We start from the raw sequence: 19576 nt of genomic DNA, 5'->3' as shown, positions 1-19576 counted from the left end.
TGTCATTCTTAGGGAACAAAGAGAGAGAATTTTGCCCCAGCCCATGTCTGGGACACAGCTGTGCCCAGATGTCTGGCCCTGGGAGACCCCCAGCAACAAAGATAAAGAGATAAGGGCAGAAAAGCAAACACACAGGTCAGGATAGTCTCAGAGACAGCCGGCGGGGAGTGGTGGAGGGTAAATTTTCCTATGAGGGGGCTCATGGACCCTCCTGCCCCAGTAAAGGGGACATTAAAGGGAAGTGTGGCTCCTGCAGGGATAACTGGGAACATGCATGACAGGAGGACTGCAATCACCCAGGCTCAGAACTCAGTGTCCCACAGGGTCAGATCAGCACAAACTGAAGACAGCTATTACTTCCAAAGCAATATGCATCAAACTGAGGGACATCTTACCAAAAATAAAACTGGTCAGTACTCTTCAAACACATCAGAGCTACGAAAGACAAAAAAATACAAGAAAGAAAAACTAAAAAGGCTGAGGAATCATTTCTGATTAGAAGACACTAAAGAGATATGACAAGGAAAGAGATCATCTCATGACAAGCCGTGAGATTCTGGACCAAGAAAAATGTTGTTTTCTTGCTATAAATGACATTAATGGAAGAGTTGGAAACATCTAAATAAAGCAGGTAAATAAGCAACAGGGCTATAGCAGCGTCATTTTCCTGATTCTGAGCAACATAAAGTGGTTATGTAAGAGAATGGCCTTATTTTAAGGAATACACGTTGGAGGGGTCTTGTGTTTGCAGTTGATTCAAAATTAGTTCAAAAACTTGCACTCACAGAGACACACAGAAATCGAAATAGATATAGGCAATGAGAAAAATAATGATAAACATGGTAAATGTTATTTTGGAAGGATCTAGGTGAATAGTACATGAGATTTTTTTTTTTTAATACTATTTTTGTAACTTTTCTGAAAGGCTGAAATTATTTCTAAGAAAAAAGTTTAAAACAATATTTTGATGCAGGAAGTACTTTATGCACAGTGGGCAATATTTAAACCACAGGCTCCCAGTGTGCCCAGGGGACATTTGGCAATGTCTGGAGACACTGTGTTGTGATAACTCTGAGAAGGGAGGGTGGAGGGAGCATAGCTATTGGCATCTGGTCCTGCACAGAACACCCCTCACCCAACCCTGGCCACAAAAAATGATATTGCCCAACATGTCAGCAGTGTTGAGATTGAGAAACCCTGATTTTAAAATTTAAAGAAGAAAGAGCAAGATTTCTTGCAGACACCAGCAGCACAGAGGACCCGGCTACAGTGCACACAGCGGCAGCTTCCTTCGGGAGAGATAACAGTGGCCTTCTTTTTCTCTGTCTTGTCCAGCATCTTTATTTAGTAAATTGTACTGTTCAGTAGACACTCATTCAGCGTGTCCAGGCCTCTTCCCGACCCCTCTGCTCGTCCCAACACCTCCCTTCTTCTGGGAAGGGCTGTAACCCCATCGACATGGATTGCATGGGAACTTCCATAGTTATATGGCTCTCAGTCCATCTTGTGACTGTGCCCAGATCAGTCTATTTCTAGTATCCCAAACTTTCTACCAAAGCCATGTGGTCAAAGGCAGAGGTGAACATTTGGCTGCCCTGAGGCCATAACCCAGACTATTTCTCCCACCAAACACTGAATGATTTTGTTTTAATGTGTTGCCAAAACTTAAAAGTGTGGCCATTTCCCTCTGTAAAGACCCCAATGTCCTGGTTTGCTTGGATGAGCGAGGCCTTGGAGCTATTCCACGTGTGTCTGCACTGAGCTGTGGTCCACGGTTACAGGCCCCAACCTGCAGACAGAGTGTGGCTTTCCTATTTATCACCTCCCACTCAGTCTGGTTTAGTCCTAAATAAACCTGCACCCCATAAGTATCTGAGTTGGTGATCCTGCATTCGGGGCTGGCACATGAGGCAAAATAAGCCAGTCAATCTTTCTCCAGAGTGTTCCAAAGAGGGCGGAGCAAAGACCTTCCTGAGAGGTGAGACCAGGAGCTCTCAGGAGCCACTTTCCAACAATGTAGAAAATCCACGTAACAGAAAGAAGCCTTGGCGGGGAGCAGAGTGAGAGGCAGAGAATGTCCTCAAGGCCCTACTGCAATCCCAGTTACCCCCCGGGGTTCTTCACCAATTTTGATGGATTTTTCCTGGACTTGCCGGCCTCTCAATGTTCTGCCACTGCCAGCGCTAGTTTTAATCTGTTACTAGTGATCAAGCATCTAGCGTTCTTCTGTGGCAACTCCATTTAAGCTCTTCAGTCTTCTAAAAGCCAGGGATAGGAAGCATTCTGTATTTATTCCCTTATTTTACATCACTCTAATTGACTGTATGCTTTACCCTTTACAGTGCAGACTGTCAGACTCAGGTGGGCTGGAGTCACACGGGAAGCCTAATCTGCACACCAGGCTGGAGATCGTCTGCTCACCTCTCACTTGCCGCTGTTTCTCACAGGAAAACTTGCTTTGGTTTATGTGGATTAGCGCTGGGTATGTTTGAGGCACACGTAGTGTTGTGGTTACAACACATGCCATAAGGACCATGGACACAGACCTGCGGGGCCCAAATCCTCACTCTGCCACTCATCAGCTACACACTTTGATAACTTTTTCTGTGCCCCAAAGACAGAGATAATAACTGTGGTTATCTCCTGAGGATACTGTGAAAAGCAAGTTTATACAGACACATACACACATAGACATATATATATACACACACACAAACACACACACACACACACACACAGTAGAACCTCCCCAATTGACCACCTCCCTCCACTGACCACCTCCTTAAGTTGACCTAATTTTCACAGACTGGACATGCACCACATGTATGCATCAGTAAGCAGGCCTCGTTCCTTATGTTGACCACACCCATCTGTTGACCAGTTTGTTACAGTCCCTAGGGGAGGGTCGACTTATAGAGGTTCTACTGTTTATCTGTAGATAAAGTTTATCTGTCACACAAAGGATGGTTCTCCCAGAGTCTTCACATTCATTAAAAATAATGAGTATCCTCCAGAGAAACTGAATGAAGAAGCTATACAGATACAGATATATAAAAGGGGATTTATTATGAAAATTGGCTCATGTGCTTATTCTGGGAATTGGATGGTAGGAATGACGTGGCCCATGGTCACCTCTGGTCCGAGTGCTCATTGCACACACATCCCTACCTCAAAAAGGGTATTTTGAGATAGAAAAGTAGATAGAGATAGAAAAGAGATAGAAAAGACTCCTTTGATTTAAAATTTATGGACTTTTTCTAAGAAGATAATATAGTGAAATTCAGTCCACTAAGAATACTAACTAGATGCTGGCCCTTTTATCACTGCTTCTGAATAGTTCAGTCCGACACCCTCCAGTGGGGCCCAATGTGGCAGGTAAGGGGGACACAGTGGTTGGGGCAGGGAGCACCAGAGATGGGCAGGAGGGCAGCCAGCACCAGGAGCTGGAGCCTGAGAGGACTGAAGAGGACCAGGTGGGGAGGTAGCTTGGTGTGGGGTATGAGAAGGGAGGTATAAACACAGAAAGGGAGAGATATAGAATGATCCCCGTGGCGCTGGATTAGAGTCAGAGATGTCAGTGTGAACACATGGCCTTTAAGATACATAGATAATAGGGCAGCACCTGTGGCTCAAGGAGTAGGGTGCTGGCCTCATATGTCAGAGGTGGTGGGATCAAACCCAGCCCTGGCCAAAAAAAAAAAAAAAAATATATATATATATATATATACACACACCACACACATAGATAATAGACAGAAAATAAACAGGTGGACAGAAAGATAGGTAATATATACATGGATGACAGATAGATAATAAATGGATAGATAGATAGATGATAGCTAATAAATAGATGGATAGAAAGATGGACAGATGGCTGGGTGTGGTGCTCACGCCTACAATCCCACCACTGGGGGAGGCTGAGGAGGGAGAATCGCTTGAGCTCAGGAGTTCAAGCCTTGCCTAAGTGAGAATGAGACCCTGACTCATAAAAAAACAAACAAATAAGCAAAAAATCCTCAGCTGGGCACCTTGGCGAATGCCCATAAGCCCCAGGTTTCTGGAGCCTGAGACAGCGGGATGTTCACAGCCTGAGTCTGAGGTTGCAGTGCGCTATGACACCATTGCTTTCTGCTCAGGGTATAGGGTGGGACTCTGTCTCAACAAAAAAAAGATGGACAGATGACAGACAGATGGACAGACAGATAAAGAAGATGATAAACAGAAGACAGGTCAATAGATACAGAACAGTAAATATACCTAGGGCGATAGAGTGAGACTCTACATTTAGAAAAAGAAAAAGAACAGTAAATATGTAGAGAAAGCAAGAGAAAGAGAAAGGCCAACACAGGTAAATCCACTTCCAGAATGGGCCTGGAACTTCCAAACAGTAATGAGCACATTGAGAGCCAAGTTCTTGGTTTCTAAACACCATTTACCACTAAGAGCAGCAGAGCTGACTGCAGGCCTGGGACAGGGAAGACAGGGCTGAGCCTGGAAGATCCTATATCCGGAAAGCAGGGCAGAGCTGAAAGGGTAATGAGAACATGTCAAACCAGCATAAAAGGTGTCAGAAAACGGCTCCCACTGGACAAACCTGAAATACTTCAAGCATCAAAATAAACGGTTATAATAATGAAATGTAAGCCATAGAGTACCATAGAAATTCCATGAAGCTATCCTGCTCCAGGTTCATAAATGAAACACTGAAATTCTAATCAGGAGGAGGATGTTCACGGAGTCTCTAAGCACCTTTTCACAAAACACGTATTAATTTCAAAGGGAATACGAGTCACTGCACTGTGGAGAAGCCTGGCAGACATCACCTTAATCAAGTGATCAAAGGGAACATCGTTAATATCGTGACACATTTAAATCCTGAGCAACCCGACAAAATGCAAAGAGTGGAGAGCAGAGCTTCCCTTCTGGGCGGCCCTGCCCAAGCGGCAGAATCTGAACCCGATCACGAGGGAACATCAGACAAACCCAGGCAGAGACGTGTCACGAAGTAGCCAGCCTGTGATCTTTGACAGTGCCAGTGTCTCAAAATTCAAGGGAAGAGGAAAGAAAATAAAGAACCCTGACAACTAAATACAACACACAGCCTGCAAGGGAATGAGATCCTTTCGCTATGTAGATTATTGGGACAGCTGGAAAGATGAAACCCAGGTCTGAGGACTGGACGGCAGTCATGCAGCCATGCTAATCTCTGTCTTGTGGTTTTGCAGAGGATGATTTTGTCTGTAAGAAACACACAGGAACAACAACAAAGAAACACACTACAAAATAATTCACAGGTGAAGAATTAATTCAACCAGTTCCTCTGAGACAGTTCATGGGATGAACATTCTAGGCCCTTATTATGAAAACTTGCTACTATATGCTTGAGGTCATAAAAGTGACAAATTTCTGCCATTTTCCACTATGTATTAATAATTTTTATTTGCATATGTGTCAGCTGCAGGAGGGAAGAAACTCCAACTCTGATGGCTTGAGTTTCTTTTATGAAGAAGGAACTGCATATGTAGAAAATGAAATAGCCATGCTGGGTATCTGAAGATGAGAAACAGTGGGGCTTAATCTTCATCTGAAGAGGCAATTGGAAGAGGGAGTGAGGCTGAGCACACTTGGAGCTGGTATCTTGGACAGAGGCCACCCAACAAGAGTTGGGAGTCACAGAGGAGACAAACGTGCAGCCAGAGACTGACCCAAACCAGGAGCAAGTAAGGAACCAATCCTACAACCTCTCCCTTCCCGTGCTCTCCAGTCTCCTACCCATGGCCCCACTGCCCAATCCCAAGTAGAATCTGGCAGGTCTAGGGACCAGGAGTTGCATCTATAGGGTCACGTTCAAAGCAGGATGAAAAGGAATGGAAAGTGCACCCAGAATGAGGAAATGTTGGGGGGGACGCAAATATACATGAGGCCATTGGACCCTTTCTAGTAGCTCTGTGAGACAAGTTTTCCTAGCTCCATGCACAGATCCAGAAACCAGAAACCAGAAACAAGGCTCAGGGGCATGAGGGGCTTATCCATATCTACACAGCAGAGCAGGGGTTTGACTCAGGCCTGGCAACCGCAGAGCCTTATTCTTGCCTCCCAAGTAGGACTTATCTAGAGAGCCAGGGCCCTGACTTGTTGAAACTAGCCCTATTTGGAGCTCATCTTTGTCTTTTCCGACTGGTCCTTGGGCCATCTCTTACAGCTGTCCTTTGTATTTTGCTTCTGATATGGAAGACAGGTCTGGGTTGACAAGTGAGTGATAAAGGACTCTGGCTTATCCTGGGTTCAGACAGGAATGACACACACCCACCTAGAAAAAATATCTTCACACTGCCTCCTGTTCATATGCATTAATTCAAGTGGATTTCAGAGGAAGGAAGAGACACCACTTGTTGGCCTGACTATTCTTTGTCCACACAGCCTGTGGTGCTCCTGTTCTCAAAACCAGAAATGTAAGAATATTTACTGGTTTGGTTTCTGGTCCCCACAGCACCCCAGTTGTCCTCTGCATTTCATTTCCAGCCCATGTGAACTCCTCTCACAGCTCCTGGTCTTGACTGAGCATGTCACCTTCTACTGACCAGGTCAGATCGCTCAGAGATGGGCATGTGAGTCAAACAGAGCCTGTGAAGCCCAGTGTGACTTTTTCTAGGATTACTGGGAGACAGATAGCTGACCCCTTTAGAGTGTGAATCTGGAATCCTGGAACTGCCAAGAACTACCTATCATTTAGAACCCAGAAATGAAGCCAACATTACAAAAGAAAGAGTAAATCACTAAGAATAAAAAAAAGTCACAATGTCATACTTAAACTCCTGGATCAAGCCCTACCTGATGCCTCATTTTAAGCCCTACCTGATGTCTCATTTTAGTATTTTCTCATCATCATAAAAGGTACCCACACTCATTAGCAGTCACTTGTTGTTAAGAGAAAATCATAATAGGAAAACTATCAAGAGAATGTATATAATTAAATATAAGAATTTTTTTCTTATCTAAGAATATAAAGATGCTTTTCACTAGGTACAGTGGAATTCTGGCCTCTGTTTCAAGTTGATGCCTTTTATGTAGCCAGTTCTGGGAACTTGTTATCTTCATGGAAGGAGACCCTCCATATCTCACCTGAAAGTAAGATGGGTGCAGGAAGGATGATTTGAAAACAGCACTCCTGGCCAGCATGGGAATTAGAGTATTACCATCCTGTTCTGAGCATTGTCACCTCAAATTCCAACATGGACACTTTTCTGGAGTGACGGATGGAGAGAAGAAACAGTCACAGGTTCTGGTCTCAGCCAGAGGCCTTTCACACAGTGGTGACCATCTGGAGATTTTTAATACATGAAACTCACGTCCTTGTTTCTCTGAGCTATCAAGATTTGAGAGATTAACTCAGAATGAGGGACAGATAAAATGGGACACCAAAGACAGAATTAAGTTATATTTCACTTTCGTTTATCAAATATTGAGGACCCCAAATATTGCCGGGGCCCAGAAACTAAACAGAGGTACACGACAAGGAACAAAACAGACAAAAATCTCTCTTCTCATGGAGCTTTAATTCCAGGAAAGGGGAAGATAGTTAAACAAACATATCAAATCTAGGATTTATTGGAGTGTGGAAGTGCAAAAAGAATCAATAAAATAAGCTGGGTGCAGTGGCTCACACCTATAATCCTAGCATTCCGGGAGGCTAAGGCAGGTGGAAAGTTTGAGCTCATGAGTTCGAGAACAGCCCAAGAAAAAGTGAGACTCCCATCTCTACTAAAAATAGAAAAAACTGAGGCAAGAGTATAACTGGAGCCCAAGAATTGGAGGTTGCTGTGAGCTATGACGCCACAGCACTCTACCCAGGGTGACAGCTTGTGACTCTGTCTCAAAAAAAAAAAAAAGAAAAAAAAATCAATAAAATAGGAAAGGGACATAAAAAGTACCAGAATGCAGAACAGATGGTATGAACATGGGAGACCTCCTTGAGCAGACATCCATGGAGCTGAAACATGAAGAAGTTGAAAGTACACTGTGTCACTCTCTAGGGGGTTACCTCACAGCAGCATGTGCAAAGGCCCTGAGGTGGCAGCCGACCTGGGGTGGTGGGGCCCCATGAGAGGCCAGAATATGAGGCTAAAGGGAAACTTGAAGGTGCTAAGGGGACAGAGGTTATGCAGCAGCTTATTGATCACTGCATAGGCAGTGACTTAGCTCTGTGTGATGGGAGGACACAACATGATCTGATTATTGGTCAAGAGTCTAAATGGAGGTAGGTGCTCCCCAACCATGACACGGCTGGTGCTCAATGAGGGTAGAGGAACAGTTGGTCTTCCCCTTGGATTAAGTATCAGCAATTGCTGAATAAGAAAACAACAATCTCAAACCCTCAACCATGGATGTGCTTGGAAATGTGGTTGAGACATGAGAGAGAGAAAATAAAATCCCCTTTGCCTAGGACTGAATCTCCCAGGACTAGGGATCTTTAGGGAAACAGAGCCAATAGAATGTATATACCCCCAAAGAGATTTATTTTAAGGCATTGGCTCCTGAAATTATGGAAGCTGGTAAGTCTGAAACCTGCAGGGTGGGCTGAAAGCCTGGAGACCCTGGTAAAATCCCACATTGTGGTTCAAGTCCAAAGACCATCTGCTAGTAGACTTCCTGCCTGCCTTCTTAGGGAGAGGTCAGCCTTTTGGTCTATTTAGGCCTTCAACTCATTAGATCAAACCCACTCACATCATCCAGAGTCATCTACTTTACTCAAAGTCCCCCAATTTCAAAGTTAATTTCATCCAAAAACATTCACACAGAAAGATCCAGACTAATGTTTGACCAGACATCTAGCCATCACCACCCAGACAAGGTGACACAAAATAAGGCATCAAGGATGCTCTGACCACTGGGCATTAGTCAGAAGCTAACAACTGCAGACTTTCTGCCCATGTGGATGGGGGGAGTGGTCCCTTGGCCCCAGGACTAACAGGTGACCTTGCAACTAAAGCCACTGCCTGCTGACACCTCCACAGTATCAATGGCTTCAGAGAGAGAAGGTGGGTCCAAGGGCCAGGCCATGGCCTGGGGAACAACTAACCAGCAGAGGGAAGTGACAGATTCCAGTAGAGAAATGTCATTTTGTTAATAGGACATGAGCACCATAGATGAAAACTTTGAGTTCTAAGGCAAATGAGGAAAGTCTGCTCTCTGAGTCAATTTATTGCTTACAATTAAAAAAATGGAAAATAACAAAAATGATAACCTGGGGCTGTGTACTGACCCAAAAGATTTACATAAATCGTAGAAAAGAGCCTACCACCAGGTAGAGGAAAGACAAAACAGAGCCAGGGAAGAACAAATGTCCCTGAAAATGGAGACTTTCCCTGGGGATTTTTTTTTTCCTTATAAATGAGGATGCCAAAAGAAGAAGCCTGTGGGGGTTGCCTAATATAAATGAAACATTAGATGCTGACAGCCGGGGAACTGAACTCAGAGCCCAGCTGGTCTTGGGGGGAGAAACTGAGACAGAAGGTGAGGTCTCCCAGTCTACAGGAAGGACTAGTACTAGATGTCACTATTGTAGTGCCTGGTCCATAGTCGCTACGGGAGGGATGTCTGAGGGACACACATGAATGAAATGAGAAAGAATGGAGCCCAAGCAAGCAGAGAACAAGAAGAGCTGCCATGAATGGGAGACGCGCTAGGAGGTGGAGAAGACCCCGAGTGGAGATGTCCTTGACTCTGTTGTTTGCAGAGAAGCAGGAGAAACAAGCTGACCTTCCTGTGGGCTGCCTCCCCCAGTGTAGAGTTTACCTGGGAAGCAGCTAGGCATTGGGTTTGGTTTCCTTCATTTTTCTCTTTTGGTAGTGGGATAGGGTTTTGCCCTGTCACTGTCTATCCTCCATCTCCTGATATAGTCTGATTAACCTTTGAGCATCATCACACCTTCTGTACTTTTTTTTTTTTTTTAGACGGAGCCTCAAGCTATCCCCCTGGGTAGAGTGCCATGGCATCACAGCACACAGCAACCTCCAACTCCTGGGCTCAAGCGAGTCTCCTGCCTCTGCCTCCCAAGTAGCTGGGACCACAGGTGCCCGCCACAATGCTCGGCCATTTTTTGCTTGCAGCCATCATTGTTGTTTGGCAGGCCCGGGCTGGGGATTCGAACCTGCCACCTTAGGTGTATGTGGCTGGCGCCTTAGCCGATTGAGCCACAGGCGCTGAGCCACCTTCTGTACTTTTTACCTGAGTAGTTTAGGTGGTGATGACCTCACTCCCAGGATCTCAGTGTCTGACATTTGACTGACCAGAACATCACATTCCCTGCAGGCAATGGTGAGTGGCTCCAGGTTGGGCCCAGGACCCTGGTGAGTGCTATTAATTCACCCTGAAACTTTTTTCTAAAATTCTTTGGGAAGTCACTTTCTTTTAGTTAAGTAGGATATGTGGACAAAATATTAACATATGTCTGGAGCTGCTGTGATAATGATGACCTCCTAAAACGAAGATAGCACAGAGGACACAGGAGTCAAGAAAACGGGAGAACAGAAACAGTGACTAGTGACAGTGCTTGATCCCTGGATCCAGCCATGCCTGAAGCCCAGCTAGACTTTTCCGCCACTTGGACTGTGCACTTCTTTTTCTTTTTCTTGGCTTTCGTATAGTTTGCTTATGCTGAATTTTTCAGCATTCTCAAGTAAAGAAGTTATAACTAAGAAACAGAATAATCTGGGTAGATTCCAAGAACTGGTCCATCATGCAGGCAGGTTAACAACTATCTCTGTGCCTCAAACACAACTTCATTGCTTCTGGTGGAGACAAAATCAAATTTTCAGTGTCAATCTTGTGTGTGGTATGAGTGAGGAGGTTTTGTTTTTCGTTTTGTTTTTGTCTTAAAATCAGCACTAAGTTGTAACTCAATGGTGAGACCAGAAACCAGAAATGAGGCTTTCATTCTATGTCTGTAAGTACTGGGGTGGGAGCGGGTATTCTTAAAGTTCTGTTATTTTTAGAATATAAGAATTCCTTATTGCCCCAAAGAACTGCTAATGTGCTACCATGTGCCGAAGTGGGTAGTGTTAGACCCACATGTCTACAGCATCTGAGTCTGCAGAGACAACTAAGAAACATGGCAGAAAGAAAACATTCTAATTATGGGGCCAGAGGGACCAATGGAACCAAGAAAGATGAAAAAAGTCAACTGCAGAATTGGGAGAAAAAATTAACCTAAGAGAGATATGGGAGCTGCTTTGGATGGTTTTGATGACTCTGAGAACTCAGATGGAGGAAGGGTGTTTAAGAGAGCATCCAGAGCATTATAAAACTAAGCCAAATGGAATTATGCCTAAGCTGTATTTAAGCATGAAATGGTCAAGGGATGTCTCAGAATATAAAGCCCTGGCTCTCTTTTTAGGTCTATAATAAATGGACACCTCACACTTGACCAGTTTTCTATTTTCTGATATTTTCAAGTGCACTGTTGTTTTGTTTTGTGTTTAAATTATTCTCAGTTATTTTTTTAAAAATATCTATGTGTGGTGTCCACTCTATTGTGCTGGGTGATTCTTCTTCTCTGCAGCTTTAATAACAATATAAATAATAACAGCTATGGTTTATTGAACTTTACCGAGTGCCAACTCCAAAAAGATATGTCCACTTGGAACCTGTACATGCATCCTTACTTAGAGAAGAAGGTCTTTGCAGATGTCATTAAGTTAAAGATTTAGAAGGGAGAGCATCCTGGCCTAGAGGGGGTTATAAATTCAATGATAAGGGAATGGAACACTGAGAGAGGATGGCTAAGTGTAGGCAGAGGCAGAGACTGGGGTGATGCTACCACAGGCCAACAACACTAGAACCAAGAGAGGCCAAAGAGGTGAGGAAGGAGCCTCCTCTGGGGCCTTAGGAGAGTTCATGGCCCTGCCAACACATGTTTTTGGAGTTCTGTCCTCAGCATTGTGAGAGAAAAAAAATGTTTGTTACAGTAAAGTACCCAGTTTGTTACAGCCACCCATAGAGACTAATGCAGTGTGGGGCATCTCAAGCTCACTCATTTATTAAATACTCTCAACAGTCCTACAAAGTAGGTATTATCCTTACTTATAGAAGAAAACTGAGGCTCAGGAGCCATCGTGAGAAGCCATCCCTTACTATAATTTTCACTATACACACACCAGGTCTCACAGCTGCTGGGATGGATGCTAGCAGATTTTTGCACCTAGCATCCATCTCACCTTCCTTAATAGTAGCTCTTTTGTTTTTCTCTAGAAATAAACCCTTGCTCCTTGAACACAAAATAGTGTGATGATCAATGACACTGTCTTATGCTTTTCTAGACAGAGAAGGATGCAGGCAACCTCTTCACATCCCTGACTACACTTAGAATTATGTGAAGAGCTTTGAAAGAGTAAAAAAATGGTCACCCCATCTTCACACCCACCCCTACTTTACCACTACCCAAGATCCTGCTTCACATGGATTGGGATAAGACTTGAGAATTGGTATGTTTAAAAGTTCCCCCAGGTGATTGTAAAATTCAGCCAGGCTATGGGCTTTTGTCGCCCTGGAATTTAATAGAAGATAAAAGTCAGTTCACATAGAGACAAAAGTCAGTCCAGTGGTCTGAGTTCCTGAAACCCAACAGCCACATGCCAAAGAAGCCAGATGGTAACTCCAACCACAGGGACCCCAGAATGGGCAACTTCCTATTCCTGGGAATCCTTTGGCATTTTCTGGAGTCATGTGCTTCCAATCCCTCATTACTTAGGGGGTATTTAAGACGTTTCTGCTGCTGCTGACCAAAGACTTCTGATCAATTCATCCAGAAACTGGTAGGATAGAAGTTCAAACTTAAGCTGGGTTCTGTGACACTGAGCCTCCCTAATTAATCCACAAGTGACACCTCACCACATCGTAAGCAGTGTGAAGGGTGTTGAGGAAAAAGAAAAAATGTTTTACATATAGAAGACATGGTCTGTTTATATTATGTTTTGGGAAGCTTTAGGATCCCAGCTATGTGCTAGTGTCTTAGCACTCTCAGTAAACCATGGAGAACATCCTTCACCAGGAAAAAAAAAAGAAAAAAAGAATATGTGTCTATTCCAGAAGACAGAAAAACAGTCTTTGGGAAGAGTAACTAGAACTTATTATCTCAGAAATTTTTCTGATTCAGACTCCAGTTGGGTTGTATTTCACCTTTGTTCTCTCCCTAAAAGCATCAACTTCTAAATTCCTAGGGTATATGAACAAGAGAGCTTGGCATATAGATAGGGGAGTGAAGAATGTCTTAAAGAGAAAACTATGTTAAGAACATTAAAAGTACCCACTCAGAAGCAAAAAAGAAGATAATCAAACACGATTTTTATTCTTCTTTGAAATATACAAAATAATCACTAACGGACAATTCTCTTAATCACAATTAAGGTCTGAAAATGTATGCACTTAAAAATAATTATAGTAGAAAAAATATTGTGAGTATACTACTTTAAGGTTCTTACATAATATATGGAGCATTATGGCATAATTTGAACATAAGCTATGATTAATTAGAAATGTATTTTGTAAATGTGAAGGCAAAAAATAAAACTTAAGAAGTATAACTAACAAGCTGATAGTGAAGATAAAATGAAATCATTAAAAAATATTCTCAAAACTAGAAGAAAAAGAGTGGGAAAAATAAAGATTGAATGCAAAGAGAATAATGAGGGAAATGATAAATCTTAATACAGGAATAATTACATTAAATATAAATGGTTTAAACATAATGATTAAAAGATAGAGATTATCTGATTAGATAAACAAATTAAACCCAACTATGTGCTGGCTATAAATAATCAACACTACATATAAAGGCACAGGTTAAATGTAAAGAGATGAAAATGACATTCTCACGTAAATATTCATCAAAAGAAAAGTGAGGTGGCTATATTGATATCAGATAAAATAGATTTTATAACAAGGAATATTTCAAAGTATGTTTGAGAATTAAAAGGAACATAACATAATAGTAAAAGAGATTGATTGAGTCAATGAAAATATATAACAATCCCATACAACAAAGAAACAATAACAATAGCAACAAAGACAAAGCCATAACTTAGTTGGAAACTTTGATACTCCTCTCTCAGTAACTCATAGAACTAACAGAGCAATAGGTGTAGAGAAAACCTGAACACAACTACACACATTTAGAGAATCACTGTGGCTATGGGTTAGACAAAGATTTCTTAGATGTGACACCAAAAGCACAACTGCTAAGAGAAAATGTCAATAAATTAAATGTCATTAAAATTTAAAACCTTTGCTTTTCTAAAGACACAGACTGGGAGAAAATATCTGCAAAACACACATTTGAAGAAGGACTTGCATCCATGGTATATGAAGTACCCTTAAATATCAGTAATAGGAAAACAAACAAAAAAAAAATAGAAGTAACAAACAAAAAAATAGAAGCACAATATTTGAAAAAGACATTTCATCAAATATGATGTCAGAAAGAATGCTTAACATTATTAATCACGAGGGTGAAAATTAAAACCTCAAAGAAATATTTATTATACACCTCTTAGAAGAACTGAACAAAAACAAAATGGATACTGTTAAGTGTTGCTCAAGATACAAAACAACTGAAAGTCTTATATGTTGCTGGTGGGAGTGCAAAATATTAAAACTGTTTAAAAAGAGTTTGCAGTTTCTTAAAAAGTTACATATTACACAGTTACCACGTTACCTAGCCATCTCATTTATTCAGGAGAAATGAGAACATCTGCCTAAAACATTGTTTGTGGATATTTATAACGACTTTTTTCATAATTGACTCAACTTAGAGTAACCCGAATGTATTTTGACTATGAAATGAATGAATAAAACAATGCCATACTATTCAGTGTTTAAAAAGAACAAACCTCTGATACACAGGTGAATATCAAATTCATTGTGCTAAGCTAAGGACAGCAGATTAAAAAGCCACATACCACAGTCCAATTTCCATGGCATTAAGAAAAAGTTAAATTCTAGAGACTGAAAACAAATCAGTAGTTGCCAGAGTAGGAGGCAGAGAAGGGGACACAGGAATTTGGGGGTATGATGGAAATGTTTCATACGTTAATTGTGGCGAGGTTTACATGACTGTGCATTTGTCAAAACTTAGAACTGTGTTCTCAAAAAGATAAATTTTCTTGTATGCAGAAAAAATTTATTTTTTAACGTGTATTACACCTTAAAGAATCTGATATTTAAACAAAGTAGATGGCTTTAAAAATGTTCTGTCAATCAGATGTTCCACTTATTCCATTAATTCAGTAACGGTCTCCTTCGCTCCAATTAATATACCAGAGACTTCATTTTTATTAACCTTGCTTTTCATGACTATGGAGGTATGAAATATCTCATACATCTAAATGCTTGTTTTAACCTCTGCTCACGGAGGTGTTAAGTACTAATATAATTGAGAGTTCTGAGCTCTTCTCTGCCTGACTGTAGCCACCCTTGTGATTAAGCTAACAGTGATAGTGGGATGAACCAAGAAGAGGCTGAAACAAAACTCATCGGCCTAAAGGAAGGACCAGGCGGGTAAGCAGGGGAGGAGAGGACCCAAATACAAGGTGGGTATACATACTCTCTGCTCAGCTTTGGCACATACAGGATTGTGCATCCAAGTTTCACAGAGTATCCACACTTCTAAGAAAAATTAGAAAACTTGATTTTTTGGACCATCTCAGTAGATACAAAAAAGCATTTGATAAAATTCCATATGCAACTCCTAGAAAGCTAGGAATAAAATCTTGTTTTAACTGGTAGATGAAAATTGTATACAGTTATAGAGTATAACATGATGTGTTTTGATATATGTATGCATTGTGGAAATTCTGATTTTTATATGTAAACTCTCCCAATCTTAAAATGTTGGGAGCTGCTTCACTTTTTAAAACATGGTGTGGGACAATACAGGCCTTGACTGCAGGTCATGGAGTTTGCAAGTACTGGTCAAGAAATTTGGGTACAGGAGAGAGAAGCAGGGCAAGTTCAGATCTGATGGTTTAACCGAGTGGTTTCCAAGAGTCTGAAATAACTACTAAGAAGTGGACGCACAGCAAGACTTTCAGCTTGAGGGATAGGAAAGGATGGATGGAAAGCAAACCCGGGTGTGTGCTTATGTACGACTGCATACGTTGGAAGTGTTTGCAGAGAAGGGCCTGAGCATCGGTTCCCATGTCAGCAGGGCACCTCTCTGCCCTGAGGAACTGCTGCTACTCATCTTCCCTTCTACAGGCCTCAGATCCCTTACCAGAAACCCCAAGTCTCCAAAGCACCAGCAATCTAAACGTTCAGTTGTTTGGATTTAATGTGTTCAGTGGCCAACACTGATCTGAAGTCAAATGAAGTCACCTGGGGTCTTTATTACCCTCCTTTATGTAAATATTCATACTTGGCATGCAGAATTACCAATGTGTGCAATTATAGGATGTGCCTCCAGACGAAACTTGAGGCCCGACATAACATGTGCCTATGTCCCTCTGCCTCTATCTAACTATCCAGCCATCCATCTTGCCGTTTAAAGATGTCAATAATAATTAATCTTTAAATCTATTTGGCTTCACAGATTTCAGAAAAGAGACTGCGGTCCTGTGTAATCCTTCCAAGGGGTCCCACAGTGACTAGCAACCATCACTAAACTAGAATCTAAGGGCATCTGAGCCCAAAACCTTTCACTTGCTTTACACAGGGACAATTCATCAACCTCGCACTCAAGGATACCTTGCCTCCCCTGCCTCAGCCCATGTTTTAAATCTAAAGAAGATTCCCCTTTTCACTGCCCTATTTATGGAACCTCCCAAGAACAATTACATCCTTTCCAAACCCTGACACATCACAAAGCCTCTAAATCCACAGTCAAAAATAAACATACAATTGGTATTAAAAATTAATCAGTGGTTTCAAGGATTCCAGAAACCAGCACTTAAATCCTTATCTGAGAAGAGTCAGCGATGGCCCTTTATTTTTTAAAGACAGCACAGATGTACAGAAAGGTCAGAAGACTTTCCTCTCTAAAAGCTCTCTTATGGGGCACACCTTTGATTTGTGGGGAAGTCAGAGGGGGGGGGATGAACTGCTGCTTTTCATCACAAGAAGTGAAATGAAAAAATATTTTACAGCTACTGAGTTGCAGACCATAAGACACCCCAAACTATGTGGCAGGCTTTGCAGAAAAAGGAAGAGAGAAACCCCCCTGGAATCAAAGTTGCACTAACTTAAACTCCAGGCCAGGGGTGGTTTGGGGTAGGGGTGGGGCTTCTCTGTGCTCCTCATCCTTCGCCATTCTCCCAGCTGCTTAAATAGCATCTTCAGAACAAGTCCAATGGAACTGCTGCCCCCAGCACCATCTACACAGACATCTGTGATAGCCATGCACTAAATAAAAAGTGAAATCCACTAGATGGTGTGTATGCACACACACACACACACACACACACGAAACCTGAGCTTCTATTAAGAAAAGTCCACACCTGCCCACACCTGCTTTAAACACACATTCCTGAGTCCTCTCAAGGACACGGGGAGAAACTCCAAAGGGGGACAGTCACCCCTTGCTCAGTAACAGGGCACCATCCTCTCTACACCAGCAGTTCTCAACCTGTGGGTCGCGACCCCCAACGGGTCGAAAAACCCTTTCACAGAGGTCACCTAAGACCATCCTGCATATCAGATATTTACATTACAATTCATAACAGTAGCAAAGTCACTGTTACGAAGTAGCAACGAAAATAATCTTATGGTTGGGGGTCACCACAACATGAGGACTGTATTCAGGGGTCGTGGCATTAGGAAGGTTGAGAACCACTGCTCTACACAATGCTTTCTATCCATTCCGTCATTTTATCCATCAAACAACTCTTGTGAGATACTTAGGAAGGGCAATTTGAATTGTCACTTGACATTTAGGGAAACTGACTCCTAGAAATGCTTGAACCTACTCATGGTAGAACTTAGACACCAGATTCTGGATGTGTGCCTTTTGCAATAAATCAGGAAAGTGCTCCTGCCCCCACCCCTACACACAAACACACACACACACACTTGTACACACTCCTGTTGACCTGGACCCGGAAGAGGAAAAGGGCACTGTATAAAACAGCGGACTTGTCCAGGTGGTGTGTCTGGGAAACTGCAGACTCAAGGTAGGTAGATTTTTTTCTGGAATTTCAAACAGTGCCTAATGACTTTTGAAATGCCAAGGCTACTTTTTAAACACCGATTGACAACTTGTCTCTCCCAATGCATTTCTAAGCGCAGCCTCAGAGCTTAAAGCGGGAGGGGGTCACGATTCCCATCCAAGTGGAGTTGAAGTGTTTCTGCCCAGCGCCCAGGGCTGAGACCCAACACGCCGCGCTGCGGGAAAGCACAGGACACACGTGCACACCTCGGTTTAACCAAATGAACCTGAGTTCTCTTCCAGGGCATGGGCAGCTGAAAGCCACGCTTCCCTTTTTCTGCTCCCTGACCGCGCACCCTGGACCCCAGGCAGCTGCCAGCGGAGCTGAGCCCTCGTTCCCCTCCTGCCCCACAGCAGTGGGCGGCTGTATCCCGCAGGGAAGGGCGCCCAGCCCAGCTGCTCCCAGTGCTCAGAGACCGCCTCTCCTGGTCCCTCCCTCCGAGTCCGCACGGCCACCCGGCCCCACACACCTATAAATAATAAAGGTCGTAATAATAGCCAGGCTACCTTCTGTGGGCCCTCCCAGCGCCATGCGTTAGCTCATTTAAACCCCTCCAGCAGGGTGGTCCTTCCATTGCAGAGCTGAGGACACGGAGGTGAAAGAGCTCCTGAGACAGGACTGCTGGTGAGCCAGCTCCGATCCTAAGAAGCGCACCCACCTCCCGGTCCGCGCTCCCAACCACATCGGGGCGAACGTAGGGTGTCCGAGGAGAGTCCGGGCTTCTGCCAAACAGAGGATCTCAGTAAGTGCGTAACGAGTGCGCGTTCCTCCGTGGGCCAAGAGAGGTTCTAGGGGTCCGGTGGCCACAGAAAAGGGACCTAAAGGACCAGGTCTTTCCTACTGCATCCCCAGTCCCACAGCCTGAGCTGTGGACGCGGAGCGCACAAGCTGGGAGGAAGGGGACGCAGAGAGCCGGGCCCCTTCTCCCTGACCCTGGCTCCACGGTGGACTGTGCTGGGGCTGCGGGCAGGTGTTTAAGGAACTCCGGGATGAGGAACAAGGGTGTCCCTCGGCCACGCCTCCTCCTTATCCCCGGCAGCACTATCTCTGGAAGGGTCTCGCGTGGGGGATTTTGAGATTCTGAACCAGCCTAACTTGCCCCAATCCCTAGAAACGGGGCCGCTCGGCGCCCCTCAGAGGCGCTCTCGGTAGGATAAGCGCTCTCACCAAGGTACCCACACCACCCCACGTTTGGGCTCCCCTCATCCCGAGCTCCTTGGGACGCTGGGGAACTTCGCGAGTGCCAAAGACGACCGCCTCGGCCTTACCTTTGCCCAGCAGCGCGCCCAAGACCAGGCTCAGCGCCCCGCACAGCGGCGCCGCCGGCCCGGGGGCCGCGCCCTCGGAGCGCATCCTGCGTCCCGGCCGCTCAGGCTGCCCGC

General features: G+C 43.7%; 1 protein-coding gene across 1 annotated transcript in view; it reads right to left on the bottom strand.

Moving 5' to 3' along the window:
* TMEM132C (transmembrane protein 132C) overlaps positions 1-19547 on the bottom strand; it is a 333376-nt gene extending 313829 nt beyond the window's left edge. Inside the window, 1 exon segment of the mRNA XM_012809019.2 lies at positions 19463-19547. Within this exon segment, the coding sequence (XP_012664473.2) occupies positions 19463-19547 (85 nt within the window).
* Positions 19548-19576: the final 29 nt, after the last annotated feature.

Source organism: Otolemur garnettii, unplaced genomic scaffold (assembly GCF_000181295.1).
Source record: "Otolemur garnettii isolate 467f Iridium unplaced genomic scaffold, OtoGar3 scaffold00099, whole genome shotgun sequence".
NCBI lineage: Eukaryota > Metazoa > Chordata > Mammalia > Primates > Galagidae > Otolemur > Otolemur garnettii.
This window is presented reverse-complemented; position numbering and strand designations above follow the sequence as displayed.